We start from the raw sequence: 16570 nt of genomic DNA, 5'->3' as shown, positions 1-16570 counted from the left end.
CCAGCTAAAATTAACAAGAGTGTGCTTACATCCCTCATGCGTCCTTTCTTGCCCACCCACTCCCACCCCAAGAGGAAATGACCGTGTCCTTTTGTACAGATTGTTGTACTTATTGTTATACATATATGAACCCACAGAATATGACATACTCCTGGGTGCTTAATAAATTCAGATTTTGCTATCAAGAGGCAGAGATCAGATCAATCAAGAAACCTCAGGGTAACTGTTCAAATACACTGCTACTGGGATGGTAAAAATGATACAACCACTTTGAAAAACAGTTTGGTAGTTTCTTTAAAAAGTTAAATATATGTCTACTATATGACCCAACAATTCTATACCTAGGTATATATACCCAAGAGAAATGAAAACACGTCCACACAAAAACTTGTACACAAGTATTTATAGCAGTATAATAGTGACCAAAAAGTGGAGAAAAATCCAGCTGTCCATCAATGGATGAATGGTTTTAAAAACATGCACTAAAAAGGAATGAAGTACTGATAACATGGTACAACATGGATGAACCTCAAAAACTATGCAAAGTGAAAAGGCAGACACAAAAGATCACATATTGTATGATTCTATTTAAATGAAATATCCAAAGAAGATAAACCTATAGAGAAAAAGTAGATTACTAATCTAGTAGTTACTGGGGGTTGGGGATGGGAATGAAAAGTGACTACAAAGGAGTATTGAGGTTTCTTTTTAGGCTGATGGAAATGTTCTAAAATTAGCTTGTGGTAAAGACTGCACAGTTCTGTAAATATACTAAAAATCATTGAATTGTATACTTAAAACAGGCAGACTTATGTAAATTATAACTTAATAAAGCTGTTAAAAAGATAATTACAAGAAAATACACAAAATAGATTAGGCCAAGATGATGGAAAAGCTATGAGCCTTTGTATATTCTATTTAACTTGGCTCTCAGGATACTGACTATATTATAGTTTCCTACCTCCTCTGAGATGACAAGAATTGATCAATTTAAACTGTCAATCAAGGTCTTATTTTTGGTATATGCAATCTCTGTAATACTTAAAATTTTGACTGGGGAAGCTTTGGGGACATTAGTCTAATACCTGATTAGTTCTCCAGTGGTTACCTTAAAAGTCACTATAAAGCAAGAACTGGTAAGAATTATGCATCTTTGGCAGACCAGCTCTCTAGGTGTTTATGGACATGTTTGTCACCTCAAAATTCATATATTGAAAACACTAATTCCCAATGTGATGGTACTTGGGAGATGGGGTTTTGGGAGGTAATTTGGTCGTAAGAATGGAGCCCTCAGGATGGGATTAGTGCTTTTGTAAGAAAAAGAGACCATGTGAGGATACAGCACGAAGGCAGCTGTTTACAAGCTAAGAAGTGGACACTCACCAGACCCCACATGTGCAGGTACATTGATCTTGGACTTCCCAGCCTCCAGAACTGTAAGAAGTAAGTGTCTGTTGTTGAAACCACCTAGCCTATTGTAATTGTTATAGTAGCCCAAGCTGTCTAAGAGTAGGTATGTCTTTTCTTGGTGACTTCCATAGTATCTTTATCTTAATATTTTTCTGCAGTCTCCTTTCCTCAAAGATGGATTAGAAAACAGAAGAAACCTATAAGGAATAGAGAGGTAGAAGCCCATCAACAGTCGTCTCAGAGACTCCTTGCTTTGGAAACCACCTACTCATGTAGGAATTGTTTCTAACAGGAATCATTCTAACCAAAAACATGCTATGTAAACAAAGCACCTCTGCAGCAGTACTTGCATTCTTTACATGGAGGTACAGCTTAGAAACTGGTTTCATGCTGTTTCCCTCTGTATGGTACCTCTTAGCAGCAGCATTTAGTTTTGTCTTAGAGAATACATACCAGCCATTGATTGGATGCCATTGAAGAAATACTTTATTTTGCCTGGGTTATCGTGGATACTACCACCCTTAGTTTAGACATACAAAACCACCATGTGCTCTCTATTTAAAAAGTCTTGGATTAAGCACTGGAGAATTTTCATAGGCAAATTCCTCTGTGTGGGCTGGATCAGTAAACACTCCAATAAAATCTATTTCTAGGAAGAATGGACCATCCACTTTATCAGCCAGGGTGAATCCAATAGAAGAGATCTAAATTTAAAATAGAAAAATTTATCAAAATCACATATACTAACGTACTGATGTTGTTCCTAGAATGTTAAAATTCCATGAGGTCATTACTATAGCTGGTTCTGTACACTGTCAGCCCGTAGCAAGTATACCACAGTTCTCATATGCTACAGCAAATTATAAGAGGAAGTACAGGGCTGCTTTTACCACATTCTACTTTTCTCCCTTTAATGTAGGGCCAGTTACGACTAACGAGGACAACGTGGGTGACTAACGGAAGTGCCTTGACACTCTCTTGAACTTTAATACTGTTTTCTTATTTTAAAGCTAAAATAAAATGTAGGCATGCTGAAAAGAAGACCATAATGAAATTTCTCCAGGAAGAGGGTTTGACTCAAAGAATAGGTCTGAGTCAGCATGTCTGGGTATTACAGGGGTGGCCTGGAGTAGGAATTTTCACCTTTCATTTTGCCAGTCTTCAAAATGAACTGAACTCATCCTCACAGCAGTTCTGTTTCACTAAAGAGAATACAGTTCTGAGTGAAAGGAGAGGAAAATGTTACCTTGTCAAGCAGAAGCTGGTACTGAGCATCCCGGATTCTTCCTTGATTAGAGAAGAAAAATTTGGAGAAAGGAATCTGAAAAAAAGAAACCACGTACTTCATAGCTGAAATGTAAGTAACCGAAGCATTTGCAATTGCAATAATAAAAGAACAGTTTACATTTAATTCTAAAATTATTTAATATGTGCAGTTATGACAAGTGGCGAGTCACTAGATCACAGACATATAAGAAAAAGATTAAACCCGATAGAAAAATAGGGATGGGGAGAAACAGGCACACCTGTATACTGTTAGTAGAAGTGCAAATTAGTACAACTCTTTTAGAGGGCAGCTGGCAATTGTGGTAGGATTCTAAGATGCCCCCAAAGATTTCCACCTTCTGGTGTACACATATCTTATTCCAGGTACTTGAACACTAATCTAAGTGCTGCTGTGAAGAAACTGCAGAAGTAAGGTCCTAAATCAGTTGACCTTAGAATAGGGAAGATTATCCTCTATAGGCCTAACTTAATCACTTGAGTCCATAAACAACTGGTGAAAGAGACTAGCCACATGAGAGGGATTCAATGATGGGGAGGAAGATTCCCTGCAGGCTTTGAAGACGGAGGGAGCTGAATGGCAAGGAATATAGGTAACTTCTAGGAGCTGAGAGAGTGGCTCCTAGCTGACAGCCAGGAATATATCCTAAGAAAATGATTCAGGATGTTTACCTCAGTGTTTGGTACAATAGTGAAAAACTCTGAAAACAATCTAAACGTACAACAATAGAGGATGGATTAAGTAAATTGTGGTCTATTTATATAATAAAATATGCATTTATTTAAAATGATGTAGAAATATATTTCAATAGAAAGTTGTATATAAAATTCAGTGAACAATACATGTTATAAAACAGCATATACATGTTATAAAAGGGCACAATGCCATTTTCATTAAAAAAAGTATAAAAGTCTGAAGGTACATACTAAAATAAAAACGTTATTTTATCTCTGGGTAGTGGTTCTACAAAACATTTTTTCCTTTTCTGCATTTTCCAAATTTTCTATAAATATTTGTTTTATTTAATAATTCATTATACATATTACTTGTATACAAGTGTTACAAATATAATAATTATATGTATTAGTGCACAAATATGTATCAAGAGCCTATTATGTGCCAGGCACCATTTCAGGTGCAAGGAAAACAGCGAACATACAGACAAGGTCCCTGCTCTCAAAATTTACAGAATTAATGTTCCAGGGGAGCAGGATAGAGAGTAACAATTAACAGACAATTAATGAACAAAATAAGTTTGCATATTGATGTTATTTGAAAAAATGAAACAGCGTGGTGGTATTGAAAGTGACTGGATTAGAGGGTGCAACTCTAGCTAGATGGACCTGGAAAGGCCTGAGGCAACTTTTGAGCTGAAAGGTGAGTGACAGGAAAGAGGAAGCAGGTGAAGATACGGCCGAAGAGCACACCAGGAGATACAACGTGAGTACCAAGGGTCTGAGATGGACGTAAGCTTGTTGAGTTTGACCCACAGAAAAGGGACCAGTGTGGAGAGACAGGTAGGAAAGGAGACTGAAAGATGAAGACAGGTCAGGTATTGGAGGCCTGGTAGGCCATGTTAAGGAGTTTGGACTTCATCGTAATTGTAAGGGGAAACCACTGAAGTAATGGGATCTGAGCTACGCTTTAGAAAGCTCACTCTGGCTGCTGTGTGCAGAGTGGATTTTAAGGAGGCAAGAGGACAAAGGGAAATCCACAAAGAAGCTACTGCAGTAATCTAAGGGCCTGAACTAGGGTGAGTGTGGAAGAGATGGCTAGAAATGTCAGATTCTGGGTGTTATTTTGGAAGTGAGGTGACAGGATTTGCTAATAGACTGGATGTGGGATGAGGGAGCAAAGAACCCAAGGATGAGCCTTAGATTTAAGTATGAGCAATACGGGAGTTTTCTTTTGAGTTTATGGATTAAAAACCTGCACTAGTCAGAAAACAGGAATGGGCACTTGACTTTGCCCTCACTCCCTGAATTTCCACTTACTTTCCTCCAGGTTAACATTTTTTACCTTCTCAACACTGCTTCTCATTTACCAAATAAGATGGCCTTATACTATCAAGAAATAAATAAAAATTTTGATTGTAAAATATGAAGTATTTATTCCTCTTAAGGGAGCCTTTCTACTAAGCTAGGGACACCAGTAGAGTTGCGTGGAAGAGGTGATAATGGCAGATACTTAAAAAGGAACATCTACTTGGGCACAGAGCAGAGATGTACCCATGAGTTAGCATGTGCCTAGCCATATCCTTACCAAAAATATTTGATATCCTGGTTAACATTTATGTTAATGAAAGGAAAAGTCAACTATGTAAATCTCCTCCTTAGGTCCTATTCCTTCTTTCCCTTCCCACACCTTCCTAGAGGAAGTAATAATAATAAAGCTACAATGTAATCATGATCTCAAAAGACTTCATACATGGAAAAACTGTGCTGTTACCTTGACCTCCTGCCAGTAGGGCCCCCCACGGGTGAACATGAAGTAACTGTACATCTGATTCTTCCTCTGGATTATATCCGTGTCCTCCCTGATATTCACCATCCAAGGCCGACCATCTCCTCGGACACGGAGATACAGAGTGTTGAATTGGGACCAATCATAAGACCTCTTTCTCTCAAAAGGGCCCTATGGCACAGAAAGGAAAGTTAATTTCACCTCATTTTCCACTATTAGCAAAATGTAAGTCATCACCTTTTGTAGCAATGAAAGGATCCACTAGCCATTTGTCTGTCTCCTTGGGCTCTGTCACCATAAGGAGGCAGATAAAGCTGGTGATTCTTATTTTAGTACAAAATACTGATATAGTTACATGTTTCTAAGGTAATGTTCAAGACATGATTGGCTCAGGACAGTGTTTACATGAGGAAGGCACTCACGTGCATCACTGAATGGAAAAGAACTGCTATATGTACTTTCTTTCCTTGGTCCTATGGCTCCTGAATGGGCAACTTAATGGCAACTGCTTTCTCATAAATTAGAAAACTATGAAAGAGCCCAAGTTTTAAAATTGATATTTTTATAACAACAGCTACCATCCATTGAAAACTTACATTAGGCATTTTACATATATAACTTAATCCTCACAACAGCCGGAGATGGCTACTATCATTGTCCTCCAGCTAATAGGTGAAGAAACTGAGCACTCAACTAGTAAGTGATAAACCCGGGCTGTTTAACTCCAAAATCTGTCTTCTTTTTCTTTTTAAAAACTTTTATTTATTTTAAGTGTGTTTTTCCAGGACCCATCAGCTCCAAGTCAAGTAGTTGTTTCAATCTAGTTGTGGAGGGCGCAGCTCACAGTGACCCATGTAGGAATCGAACCGGCAACCTTGTTAAGAGTACCGCGCTGTAACCAACTGAGGACCTGGTCTTACATTAATTTTTGCTCCAAAAGACGCATCAGAGCTGATGGTCTGGCTAGGTCTTATTTTTGGGGAAACACAGTAGCTGTATAACTTTGGACAAATCACTAAATCTCCCCAAGCCTCAGACTCCTCATCTGTAAAACTGGGATGATCATACCTTACAAAATTGTGAGGAATAAAAGGGATAACATACATAAAGTAATTAGCACAAGGACTGGCAGGATACACTTAAATGTTATCAACATTTTTCATTACTCCACAGTATCTAGCCACAGAATTATTTTCACATGTGGACTGATCAAAGCCATCTTGTGGATTTTCAAGGCCTGGAAAAAAATCTTGTATGCATAGTTTGTTGCCTTTGAAAGAATACATACCTTTCTTTTTCATCATTATCTGGAGAGAGGGAAGCCTAATACTACTCCAAACATTTCCCTCTCTCCTTAAAGCACAATATCTAAGCAAACAGCCGGGGGCTGTGACCAAGGCCAGGCATGGAAACCTATCCAGAGCAGCCCTGAAACAACACCTGGTCAGCAAATTGGCAAAAAGCCATAGGCCAGAAGCGAGATAAAGGAACTGACCTAAGTAATTATGGAAAATAGTTTTCTGACTGGAAACTGCAAGGCTAGAGACAAAAGAAACTATACATAAACACTGAATTCTAGTTGGTAAAATTGTCTCTCTCAGGGTTATGAGTTAAAAATTCTGAAATTGCTTTACACGTATACTGGGGTTGAGTTAAGTAAATGGTGGGAAACATGTTTCTCACATTTACGCAGGGAAGTTACAGATAAGCTAGAGGGGTAAGGCTAGCCTGAACCACGTGGTACTAAATTAGAGTCAGAGCCTTAGTATGGACTCACATTTAGCTTAATATAGATACAGATATAATTACAGACGCGCTTCCACAACTGGGTATGTATACATATGCTACCTAGCTATGTCCATGGAGATGTCCTAGAAGTAGTATCAGCCCAGTAGCAACAAACATCCTCAGTGCCCAGATCTTGGTTTCTGATACCATTCTCCAAAAAAAGGAACCAGGACTCTTTCGAGAAATGTCTAATTCTAGGGTTGGGACAGGGAAAATACAAGATGGGTTTAGAACATCTTGTAGTGCCAAAAAGTGCTCAAAATCATATCAAAGGAACAGGAGCCAACCTAAAAGAGATCCCAATGGCCAAAGCTAGAACAATTTGAGCAACAAAATAAATAATATTGGATTATAACTCGAAGTGTGAGTCCATACTAAATTACTGAGTGAATAAATGTGCAAGAAACAAATCTTCCTTTCTGAAGAACCCCAAATAACTTATGTAAATACTATGTCTTCCAGGAGATAGAACTTAATCCCATGCCCTACCCCGCATCTTGAAAGTAGGGTACACTTAGTGATTTGCTTCGAAAGATCAGAGTATAGAAAAAAGAAAAAAAAGTAACAATGGAGGAACCTGGCAAACACTCCCTCGACTAGGTGATCGGGTTAACACATCAGTGATAAGTCACATTGCTGGCATGGACCCGACGTGTGATGAGAAGCGTACTTTACTCTGGCATTTTTCCTAAAAACCCAGAATCCCAGTCTAGCCAGGAGAAAAAATAGAAAATCCCAAATCGAGGGTCATTCTATAAAAATACATGACCAGTATTTCTCAAATCGTCATGAAAAATAAGGACAGACTAAGAAATTGTCACAGACTAGAGACTAATGACAACTAGCTATAATGTGGTATCCTGGATGGGATCTTAAAACATAAAAAGGATATTAGTGGAAAAACTAGGGAAATCCAAATAAAGTCTGCAATTAGTTAATAGTAATGTACCAATGTTAGTTTCTTGTGACACATACACTGTAACAATATAAGATGGTAACAATTGGAGAAGCTAGGTGAGGGCATACAGGAACTCTGCACTACTTGGCAATTTTTTCTATAAAATGAAAACCATTCTAAAATTAAAAGTTAAAAAAAAAAAAAAAGCCACAGGCTGACCATACATCCACTCTAAGGAACCCCTGGCCGTTACAAGGTCTGCGGCCGACAGAAGACGGGATGCAAACTCCCCTGATCATTATTCAAATGTTTAACCTCTCAGGGCTCCTCAAACATAGGAATGCCCCACTCTGGCCCAAAGCGATGCCCAGAAACAAGCAGTCCCTCCTCGGGAACCACTTCCCCTTGTGCTTCCACTTTACACTTGTGCCCAGTAGTTATTTAACCCCATATACAGATGAGATGCCACGTGTTTTCATTTACAGAAACAAAAGTTCTCTGCTATAGTTCAGGCTACAGTAAAGTTCACACCAGTTCACTGGAAAATAGGTTCCTGGGCCTCACCTACCCTGGGAACCTTGGACATCATTGCACAGTACCCACTGCGACCACTTTCCCCATCGTGGGGGGCCTCAGAGCTCAGCGTTCCATACAGCAGTGCACTTTGGTTATTCTTGCCCATTTTCAGGAACACTTCACTTCTGCCTCCAATTGTCTTATCGGAAGTCACTATCCACTTGTCCAAATCTTCTTTTCCACGGAACTGCCAGACAACCTTGGCTTGTTCCAGCAAGACCTCTTGCAGAGGGCGGCCTTCAGGCCCTATCCAATGATTCACAATATCATCCTTCAACCGCCTAAAATGGTCCTTTATTTCATCTGTAATTGCTTTATCAAAACTAACTTCAGGCTTCTCCTCAGGAGAAGTTATATCCAAAGCAACTTCTCTCTGGTGATGTCCTTGCATAGACTCTTCAGTGTTCCTCTGAGAGGGGCCTTTGCTGGGAGTAGCCACTGGTTTCTGAAGACTCTTGGAACAATAGCCTGCAACGCGAGTACTCAAAAATGGACACGAGGCAACACTTGGCTGTGGGCATTTCCTGAGAATATATGTGCCATTCAGCAATTTGTGAACCAAAGCCATGGTAAGAAAAAGTCAAAATCTAAATTTCTCCCTGGGCTATCAGGGAAAGAAGCTTCAGCAAATAGCCCAACTCCACCTATAACAGAAGAGACATTGAAGAGTTACCAGGGTAGCAATGAATACAATTTCAAATTCAACAGGGATCATGCATTGTGAAATTCATGAACTTATTTTCTAATTCTATAAACATTTACCCAGGGCTACTATGAAGCAAATACTGTTTGCACTGTACGTAATGCATCCCACTGCCGTGTGAAAAAATACCAAGATGAATACAAACACAGGTCCCCCTCATGGAATTTATAATCAACCCCAAAATAATTCAAGTATGTGTTTCCAAAGGTTGTGTCAATTTTAAAACAAATTTTTATGCTGGATTTTTAAAGAAATAATTGGTTCCTAAAATAAAATATTCAATGAATTCACTCCAGGACCTAAGCTGACATGTTAGCACTTTATCTATAAAAACAGGGAGTACAGTGTGCATTGTATGTGGAGTCAGAAAACTTAAGACTAGACACCTGGCTCTGCCCTCTTATTAGGATATATTGTGAATATTGGCAGTTTCACATGGCTAACCCTAATAAAACTGTTACCTCAGGTAAAACAGTTGCTCTTTTGAGGCCTCCATTTCCTGAGGTAAGACTGTGTTAACACCTCCCCTACCTACTTAAGGGATTCTTCTGAAGCTCAGATGGAATGATGGCTGTAAGAGGGTTCTCTGATCCAGTTAAGTCAGACAATTATCTGCAAGATTCTTCATGTCCAACAAGCTCCTAGTCCAAGGCTCACACTTTGAGTAACAAAGCTTTGACTAGAAGTCACTATTTGAGCTCCTCAAAGATAGAAAATAAATAGCACTAATACCACCACATTTAAATACCATTCTTAATATTTTCAAATCACCCTTACATATTATCTCATTTAATGCACATACAGCTCCTATAAGACAAGGCAGGTAGATATTTCCTTCCTTTAGGAAAGAGATACCAAGTGAGGTAACTTGCCTAAGCTCACAATGCTAATCAATAGGGAAGCTATAACTAGAACCCTGGCCTTAAATCCTTCCACGAGATGCTACTGCTTCTCTATATGTAAAACATTAGCAATATAACTTCTATAGCCCTAGCAAAACAACTTTGCTCTTAGGAGCAACATTTAATGAGTGTTGGCAGGAAGTGCTACCAGAACGAGGAAAGCTAAATAGTCCCCCTTCCTACCTGTTCCAGCTCCTGCTAAAAGGAAATAAAATACGCAATGCCAATTTCTTTGTCTTTCTCCTGTCCTGGCCCAAGACCAGGAGAGAGAAAAAAACACTCACTCACCCACTAGTCAGAATATGGCACTCAGTGAGAAACTAAATGGAACACTGAAAACGTAATTTAAAAAAAAAAGGGGGGGGGGGGCCCAAATGCCAAAATCCAGCTGACCTGCCTCAGTGGCCTAAGAGTCTGAACCAAAATAACACCCCAACTGCTTTAACTACAACAGGACAGGTCATCCTCCCAGAATGCCCTCCTTCCTCACTGACCACAGCAGGTGGACCAGCACTTCTCTCCTTGTCCACTGCACTCTGCTCCCTGCCTCCAGGCTTGCAACCCCCACTTCTTCCTTCTACTCAGCATTTGGAAAGGCCTAAAACACAAAACTCATCATTTATCTTCTCTGATTCAAACCCTTCAGAGGCTCCCTCCTGGTCTTAAGAATAAAGCCCAGCTAACTCCACAGGGTATAGAACACTCCTCCAGGTCTGGCCTCTGCTCATCTCTCCAACCTCACCCCTCCTCACACCCCACTCTGTGCTCCAATCAGAGAACACCTGCGGTCCAACAAGCACCACTCAGTATTCCCTCTCTGTCCTTCAGGCCTTGGTCCATTACTGCTCCTAGGCCAGAAGTGCCCTCTACCGATTTCGCCTGGCTAATTTATCCTTTGGGACTCAGCTTTGATGTCCATTACATCCTCCAAGAACCTTCCTTTACTACTCAACTCCACCACGCCCCACATCCCTTTGATGTGTCTCACTGCATCCCAGGCTTACACTTTCCCTGCTACAGTTTACTGACCAGTTCACTTGTCAGTCTCCCCCACCAGACTGGAAGTGTCTTGAGGGGAGGGATTATCTTAATTATGGTACTTCCATCTCCCAGGATAGTGTCAGGCATGCAGAAGACTTCTAATATTTGTTAAATAACATCTCCACATTTCTCCACCTCCATCACTAGTGTCTTGGTTCAAGGCCTTATTGCTTCTCACAAGGACTATTATAATTCCCCTAACAAAGGGCTTCTCAAACTTTCAAGTGCCTATGAATCATCTGGGAATTTTGTTACAGATTCTGACTTAGTAAGTGTAGGATGGGGCCCAAGATTCTGTATTTCTAACAAGCTCCCAGGTGATGCCCTTGTTGTTGGCCCATAGAATACCATCCTTTAAGCAGCCAAGTCTAACACATCTCCCTGACTCCGATCTCCCCCTCCTCTCCGAATCCATCCTTTGCCTGGCAACAGGGATATTTCTAAATATGACTGCACTCCCCTTATAATAAATCAGCAATTTCTTCCAGAAATTCAAACTCCTAAAGTGGTACACAAGGCCCTCCAAAAAGTGCCCAACTCCCTGACCTACCTTCTCCTTACATCCGTGAGCAACACCCTCAGTTCTATTAAGACCAACTGGAATCTTATCTAAACACACACACACACCCACACACATATACACAAAGAACATTGTTCAAACCACAAAAGTGCCAAACATTCTGTTATCCTGGCCAATAGGAGCGACTGCTGTATCTTGACCAGTCATGATATTAGCCTCGCTCTAGACAGGTAAGATTCTCTCCTACGTAAGATCTAAGATACCTAATCATAGAATGACCACCTCCTAACTACTTTCTCCAAAATTACTTAACACAAGCCTAAATCCAATATAGTCCCATGCCAAATGATGTTTCAGTCAACAATAAACTGAGTATACAAAGTTCATCCCATAAGATTATAATGGAGCTGAAAAATTCCTATTGCCTAGTGACATCGTAGCCATCCTAATGTCATAGTGTCACACATTACTCACGTGTTTGTGGTGATGCTGATGTAAACAAACCTACTGTGCTTCCAGTTGTATAAAAGTACATACAATTACACACAATGCATAATACTTAATAATGATAATAAATGACTACCGTGTTTTCTGGAACATAAGACCTAGCTGGACAATCAGCTCTAATGCGTCTTTTGGAGCAAAAATTAATATAAGACCCAGTCTTATTTTACAATAAGACCACGTATAATATAGTATAGTATAATATAATATAATAATATAATACTAGCTCTTACAGTAATTTTTGCTCCAAAAGACGCATTAGAGCTGATTGTCTGGCTAGGTCTTATTTTTGGGGAAACAGGGCATGTTGTTGGTTTATGTATTTACTATACTATACTTTTTTTTAATCTCATGAGTTACCTTGTTGGTGTTTTGGTATTTTTTTTTTTTTTTTAGTTTCAGGTGTACAAAACAACATGATTAGACATTTACACCCCTCACAAAGTGATAACGTCCCCAAGTCCACTACCCCTCTGACATCATAGTTATGACAGTACCATTGACTATATTCCCTATACTGTGCTTCACATCCCGTGACTATATATATATTTAATTATAGTTGACATTCAATATCATTTTATATTAGTTTCAGGTGTACAGAATAGTGGTTAGGCATTTATATAATCTATGAAGTGATCCCCCCAATAAATTCAGTACCCATCTGACACCCTACATAATCTTTACAATATTATAGATATTCCCCATACTGTATTTCACATCCCCATGACTATTTTGTGGTACCAATTTGTACTTCATTATATGTTTTATCATTATTTTAGAGTGGACTCTTTCTACTTGTAAAAAAAAAAAAAAAAGTCTGCTGTAAAACAATGTGCCGCGTTACACTAGCAACAGCCTCTCACATCTTATGTTTACCACATCTCTTGATTGCATCATTTCTCTTGTGCTTGATTTAATCTTGTGTTGTTTTGTACAGTCACATGCTGTACAGGCTTGTCGTGTAGAGGAAATAGGCTATTACCACATAGCCTAGGTGTGTAATAGGCAATTCCATCTACATTTGTGTAAGTGCACTCTATGATGTCCAAACCACAAAATCACTTATCAGTGCATTTCTCAGAGTGTATCTGTTGTTAAGTGGAGCATGTCTATAATACATGCCTTCTAACACCCTCTTACTGAGATGCCCCATGGTTTCCTATGGTGTGTATTCTCCCTCACAAGGAGCAATAAACCCAACTTGTTCAACTATAGGCATGTTCCTGGTGACCTCTGACTGCGGAGGGCATTGACATTGCTCTTCCTCCATATTCTCGTAAGAACCTGCGCATACCTCTCACAGTCCTTACATAATTTTAGACTCTTACTTTTATCTAACTAATTGACCTGACCTCCGTAATCTTAGGAATTATGGTTTGAACATAACTGATGCTTCATAATGTTTGCTGAATAAATGAAAACCATGTAAATAAGTGTTTTCACATGGACTAAAAATGAAAAGAAACTAGGAAAAATAAAAAGTTGATCTAAGGTCCTGGAATCATAGGTAATATTTAAATTTCCCTCACTGATAGTATTTAAATGATCTTACCTCTACATATACAGAAATATGGAAAATAAATGAGATGCCCATAATGTGGAATTTATGCAATCATAAAAATTATTCTCCTGAACCCCTTACTAAAGCTACCCTACTAAGAGGCAAATAAGGATGAATGAAACTTGCTATGTGCTAACATTACAAGTATAACAATGTACAGAAAAAAATATTTTCGGGGGGGAAGAAAAAAGGCTTAAAGTCACATGTAGGATGATGGGATTACGAGTAATAATTTTTTATTACCTATTTTCCAAACCCTCAGTAGTGTTGTTACTTCTCTAATAATAAAATATTAATTATAAATGTTTTGGTTCATATTTTTACCAACCAATAAAATCAAACCCATTAACAGATGATTCCGGCCCGAAGTTGGTGAGTTTTGACAGCGATGTAATGCACGCAGCAAAAAGAAGTCTGTACAGATAGTACAGCCAAGGCTTATCATGTGCCAGAAACTGTTCTAAGTGTTATTTTCATTGACTCCTCACAACAGCCCTAAGAGAGGCACTATTATTATTCTAAACAACCCTGAGGGAGGTACTATTATTATTTCCATATTAGAGACCAGGAAACCGAGGTTCCAAGACAAAATTGCCCGACATCATACACCTAGTATCGTGTTTCCCCCAAAACAAGACCTAGCCGGACAATCAGCTCTAATGAGTCTTTTGGAACAAAAATTAATATAAGACCTGGTCTTACATTATATAAGACCGTGTTTTATAGTAAAATGAGAGCGGGTATTATACATATAAGACCAGATTTTATATTATAGTAAAATAAGACCGAGTCTTATATTAATTTTTTCTCCAAAAGACGAATTAGAGCTGATAGTCCTCCTACGTTTTATTTTCGGGTAACACGGTATGTGTCAAAACTAACTCTACAGTCCGGGAGCAGTCCCGGCCGTGCGGCGGCTCAACCCTTACCTGCTAAGGCTCTGGCGCCGCGGCACGTCCGGGACGCACCAATAGCCCCCAGGCGCCCGCTTGTCTCCGCAGCCGCGGGTCAAGAGTGGACTCCGTCCCGGTCCCCAGCTTTTCCCTATCCGCACTCCCCTTTCCCGTGTAGGTCCATCTGCTTTTACAGTCCGGTGCCAAACAGGCATTATGATACTAGAGTTCCGGCCTAATACGGAGGCCGGGGTATGCGTAGTAACAAGGATCCCCAAACCCGAAGACCTGAGGATTTTCAGCCGACTAGCTTCCAAAAACGCCCGGTTTCCACACCACATGATTTTTTCTGCCCTATGTGAGAAAGGAGAGAATTTAGGAAAGCTTGTCGCCTCTTCTTCCTGCATCCCATCTTCTGGCTGCTATATCCATCCCTCATCTTTCAAATAGGACCCAAATATTGCTAACGCTCCTTCGCCCCGAGGCGCCAGGCTCCCCTCGTGACCCATCATTCCGCAGCCGCCGGAGAGCTGTCTATGACCTCAGAGGACTGGTTTTGCTGGAATTGCCCACGCGGAATCTTTGGAAACCCACCACGCTCCTGGACAGCAAACCGTCCTACCCGCCGTTTCCAGTCCCGCCCGGTGGGGTCGCCCACTCCGCAGGGCTTCTATATCTTGTGCACACCTCTGTTTAAGCACTTTCAATATAGTATCTTGATTATTAATCATTTACTTCTCACTTCTTCCACCACGCTGTGAGCTTTTTGGGTCCAGAACTGCGCTGTTCTTTGGGTCTCCAGAACCTAGGATGGCGCTGGCAGGAATTAAGCTCTCAGCATGAATTTGAATGAATTGTAACCTCTGGCAGTTAACACCGTTCTTCTCCCAGGATTCTGAAAGACCTCACCAAATATAATGGCCTTTTCCAATTATCCTCCATCACTGGTTTCCACGCCACGACCTATTCCTTCTTGAAATTCTGCTTCGACTTTTCTAGTCTTTACACTTGCCTGGTTCTCCTACCTCCTGGGACCTTCCCTAGCTGCCACTTTCACTGCCTCTTCTTTCTCTTCCCACAACCTCAAATGAGGTTGTCTCCAAAGCCCAGCCTGTGCCTCCCTCTTTTCTACTTTCAGATGAGTCATCTAAAGACAATTTGACAATCTACTTCCCTAAACTCCAGCATACATTTCCAACCTCTTGATAGCAGTTCCAGCAGTGGGTAATACTACTAGCATCTCAAATTCGGTATGTCTAAAACTGAACTATCATTTTTACCCATATTAACTCCTCCTCTTATCTTCCCTGTTTCTGTAAAAGCCCACGTCCTTCTAAGCTGGAAATCATTGGCTATCTTTGGCTTCTCTTCTTAAGCCCTCCTCTCAACAACCCTAAATCTTACTGAGCTCTCTTTGCTGTCTTTGATCTTCTGCTCCTTCTTTCCAAACCCAGCGAAACCCAGGTAGTTATTGCCCTTATATAATTTACATTCAATCTATTAACTGCCTTGCTTTGGACAGAACAGTTTGTCTATTTTCATTTTTAAAATGTGGCACCCAGAGCTAAATACCATATTCCTTTGGCCTCCAGACACACCAGTGTATAAATTCTAAACCCTCCATAATCTCCTACTCCATCTGTAATACTCATACTTATCCTCAATTTCTCATCCAAGCTGCTATTTGCCTAAACCACACTCATTCCTCCTCAAAAATCGAATTAATATTTTTTCTGCTCAGCATTCCTCCCTCTTCTGCATCTCCAAAGTTTGATCTCAGGTGTTTACATGACTCTCCGCAGTTCAGCTGATTGGTCCAGTGGTAACCACTTGGTCTGCACTGAGCCAATCAGGTTATTCCGAGGGATTTTCTGAACTAAAATGGGAAAAGAGCCCTTTTAACGCTGGTGGCTCTTGTGGAGCTCCTGGGCTACCTACTAATATAGTGAACAAAACCGGTTTGCAGCAAGATAAAATAATGGTACTGAGAGACAGGAATAGGAGGATAAAAGAAGGTTAAGTGAGC

The 16570-nt window shown here is 40.1% G+C and overlaps 1 protein-coding gene across 1 annotated transcript; it reads right to left on the bottom strand.

Moving 5' to 3' along the window:
• Positions 1–388: 388 nt before the first annotated feature.
• On the bottom strand, positions 389–15051 carry NDUFAF1 (NADH:ubiquinone oxidoreductase complex assembly factor 1). Its single transcript, XM_019725451.2, has 5 exons — positions 14581–15051; positions 8413–9064; positions 5144–5329; positions 2657–2731; positions 389–2114 (listed from the first exon to the last, which is right to left on the bottom strand). Exons 2-5 carry the CDS (start codon positions 8986–8988, stop codon positions 1965–1967), a joined length of 987 nt encoding a protein of 328 aa, XP_019581010.1. The 5' UTR covers positions 8989–9064; positions 14581–15051; the 3' UTR covers positions 389–1964.
• Positions 15052–16570: the final 1519 nt, after the last annotated feature.

The sequence above is a fragment of the Rhinolophus sinicus genome, linkage group LG03 (assembly GCF_036562045.2).
Source record: "Rhinolophus sinicus isolate RSC01 linkage group LG03, ASM3656204v1, whole genome shotgun sequence".
Taxonomy (NCBI): Eukaryota; Metazoa; Chordata; class Mammalia; order Chiroptera; family Rhinolophidae; genus Rhinolophus; species Rhinolophus sinicus.
The sequence above is the reverse complement of the archived record's forward strand: the minus strand, read 5'-3'. Positions and strand labels throughout refer to the sequence as shown.

Coding starts and splice junctions, on each gene's coding strand:
- NDUFAF1 (XM_019725451.2), bottom strand. CDS start 8,988: ATGGCTTTGGTTCACAAATTGCTGAATGGCACATATATTCTCAGGAAA. Junction 2,732..5,143: donor CCTACTGGCAGGAGGTCAAG/GTAACAGCACAG, acceptor TCTTTTTTTCAG/ATTCCTTTCTCCAAATTTTT. Junction 2,115..2,656: donor ACCAGCTTCTGCTTGACAAG/GTAACATTTTCC, acceptor TTTTAAATTTAG/ATCTCTTCTATTGGATTCAC.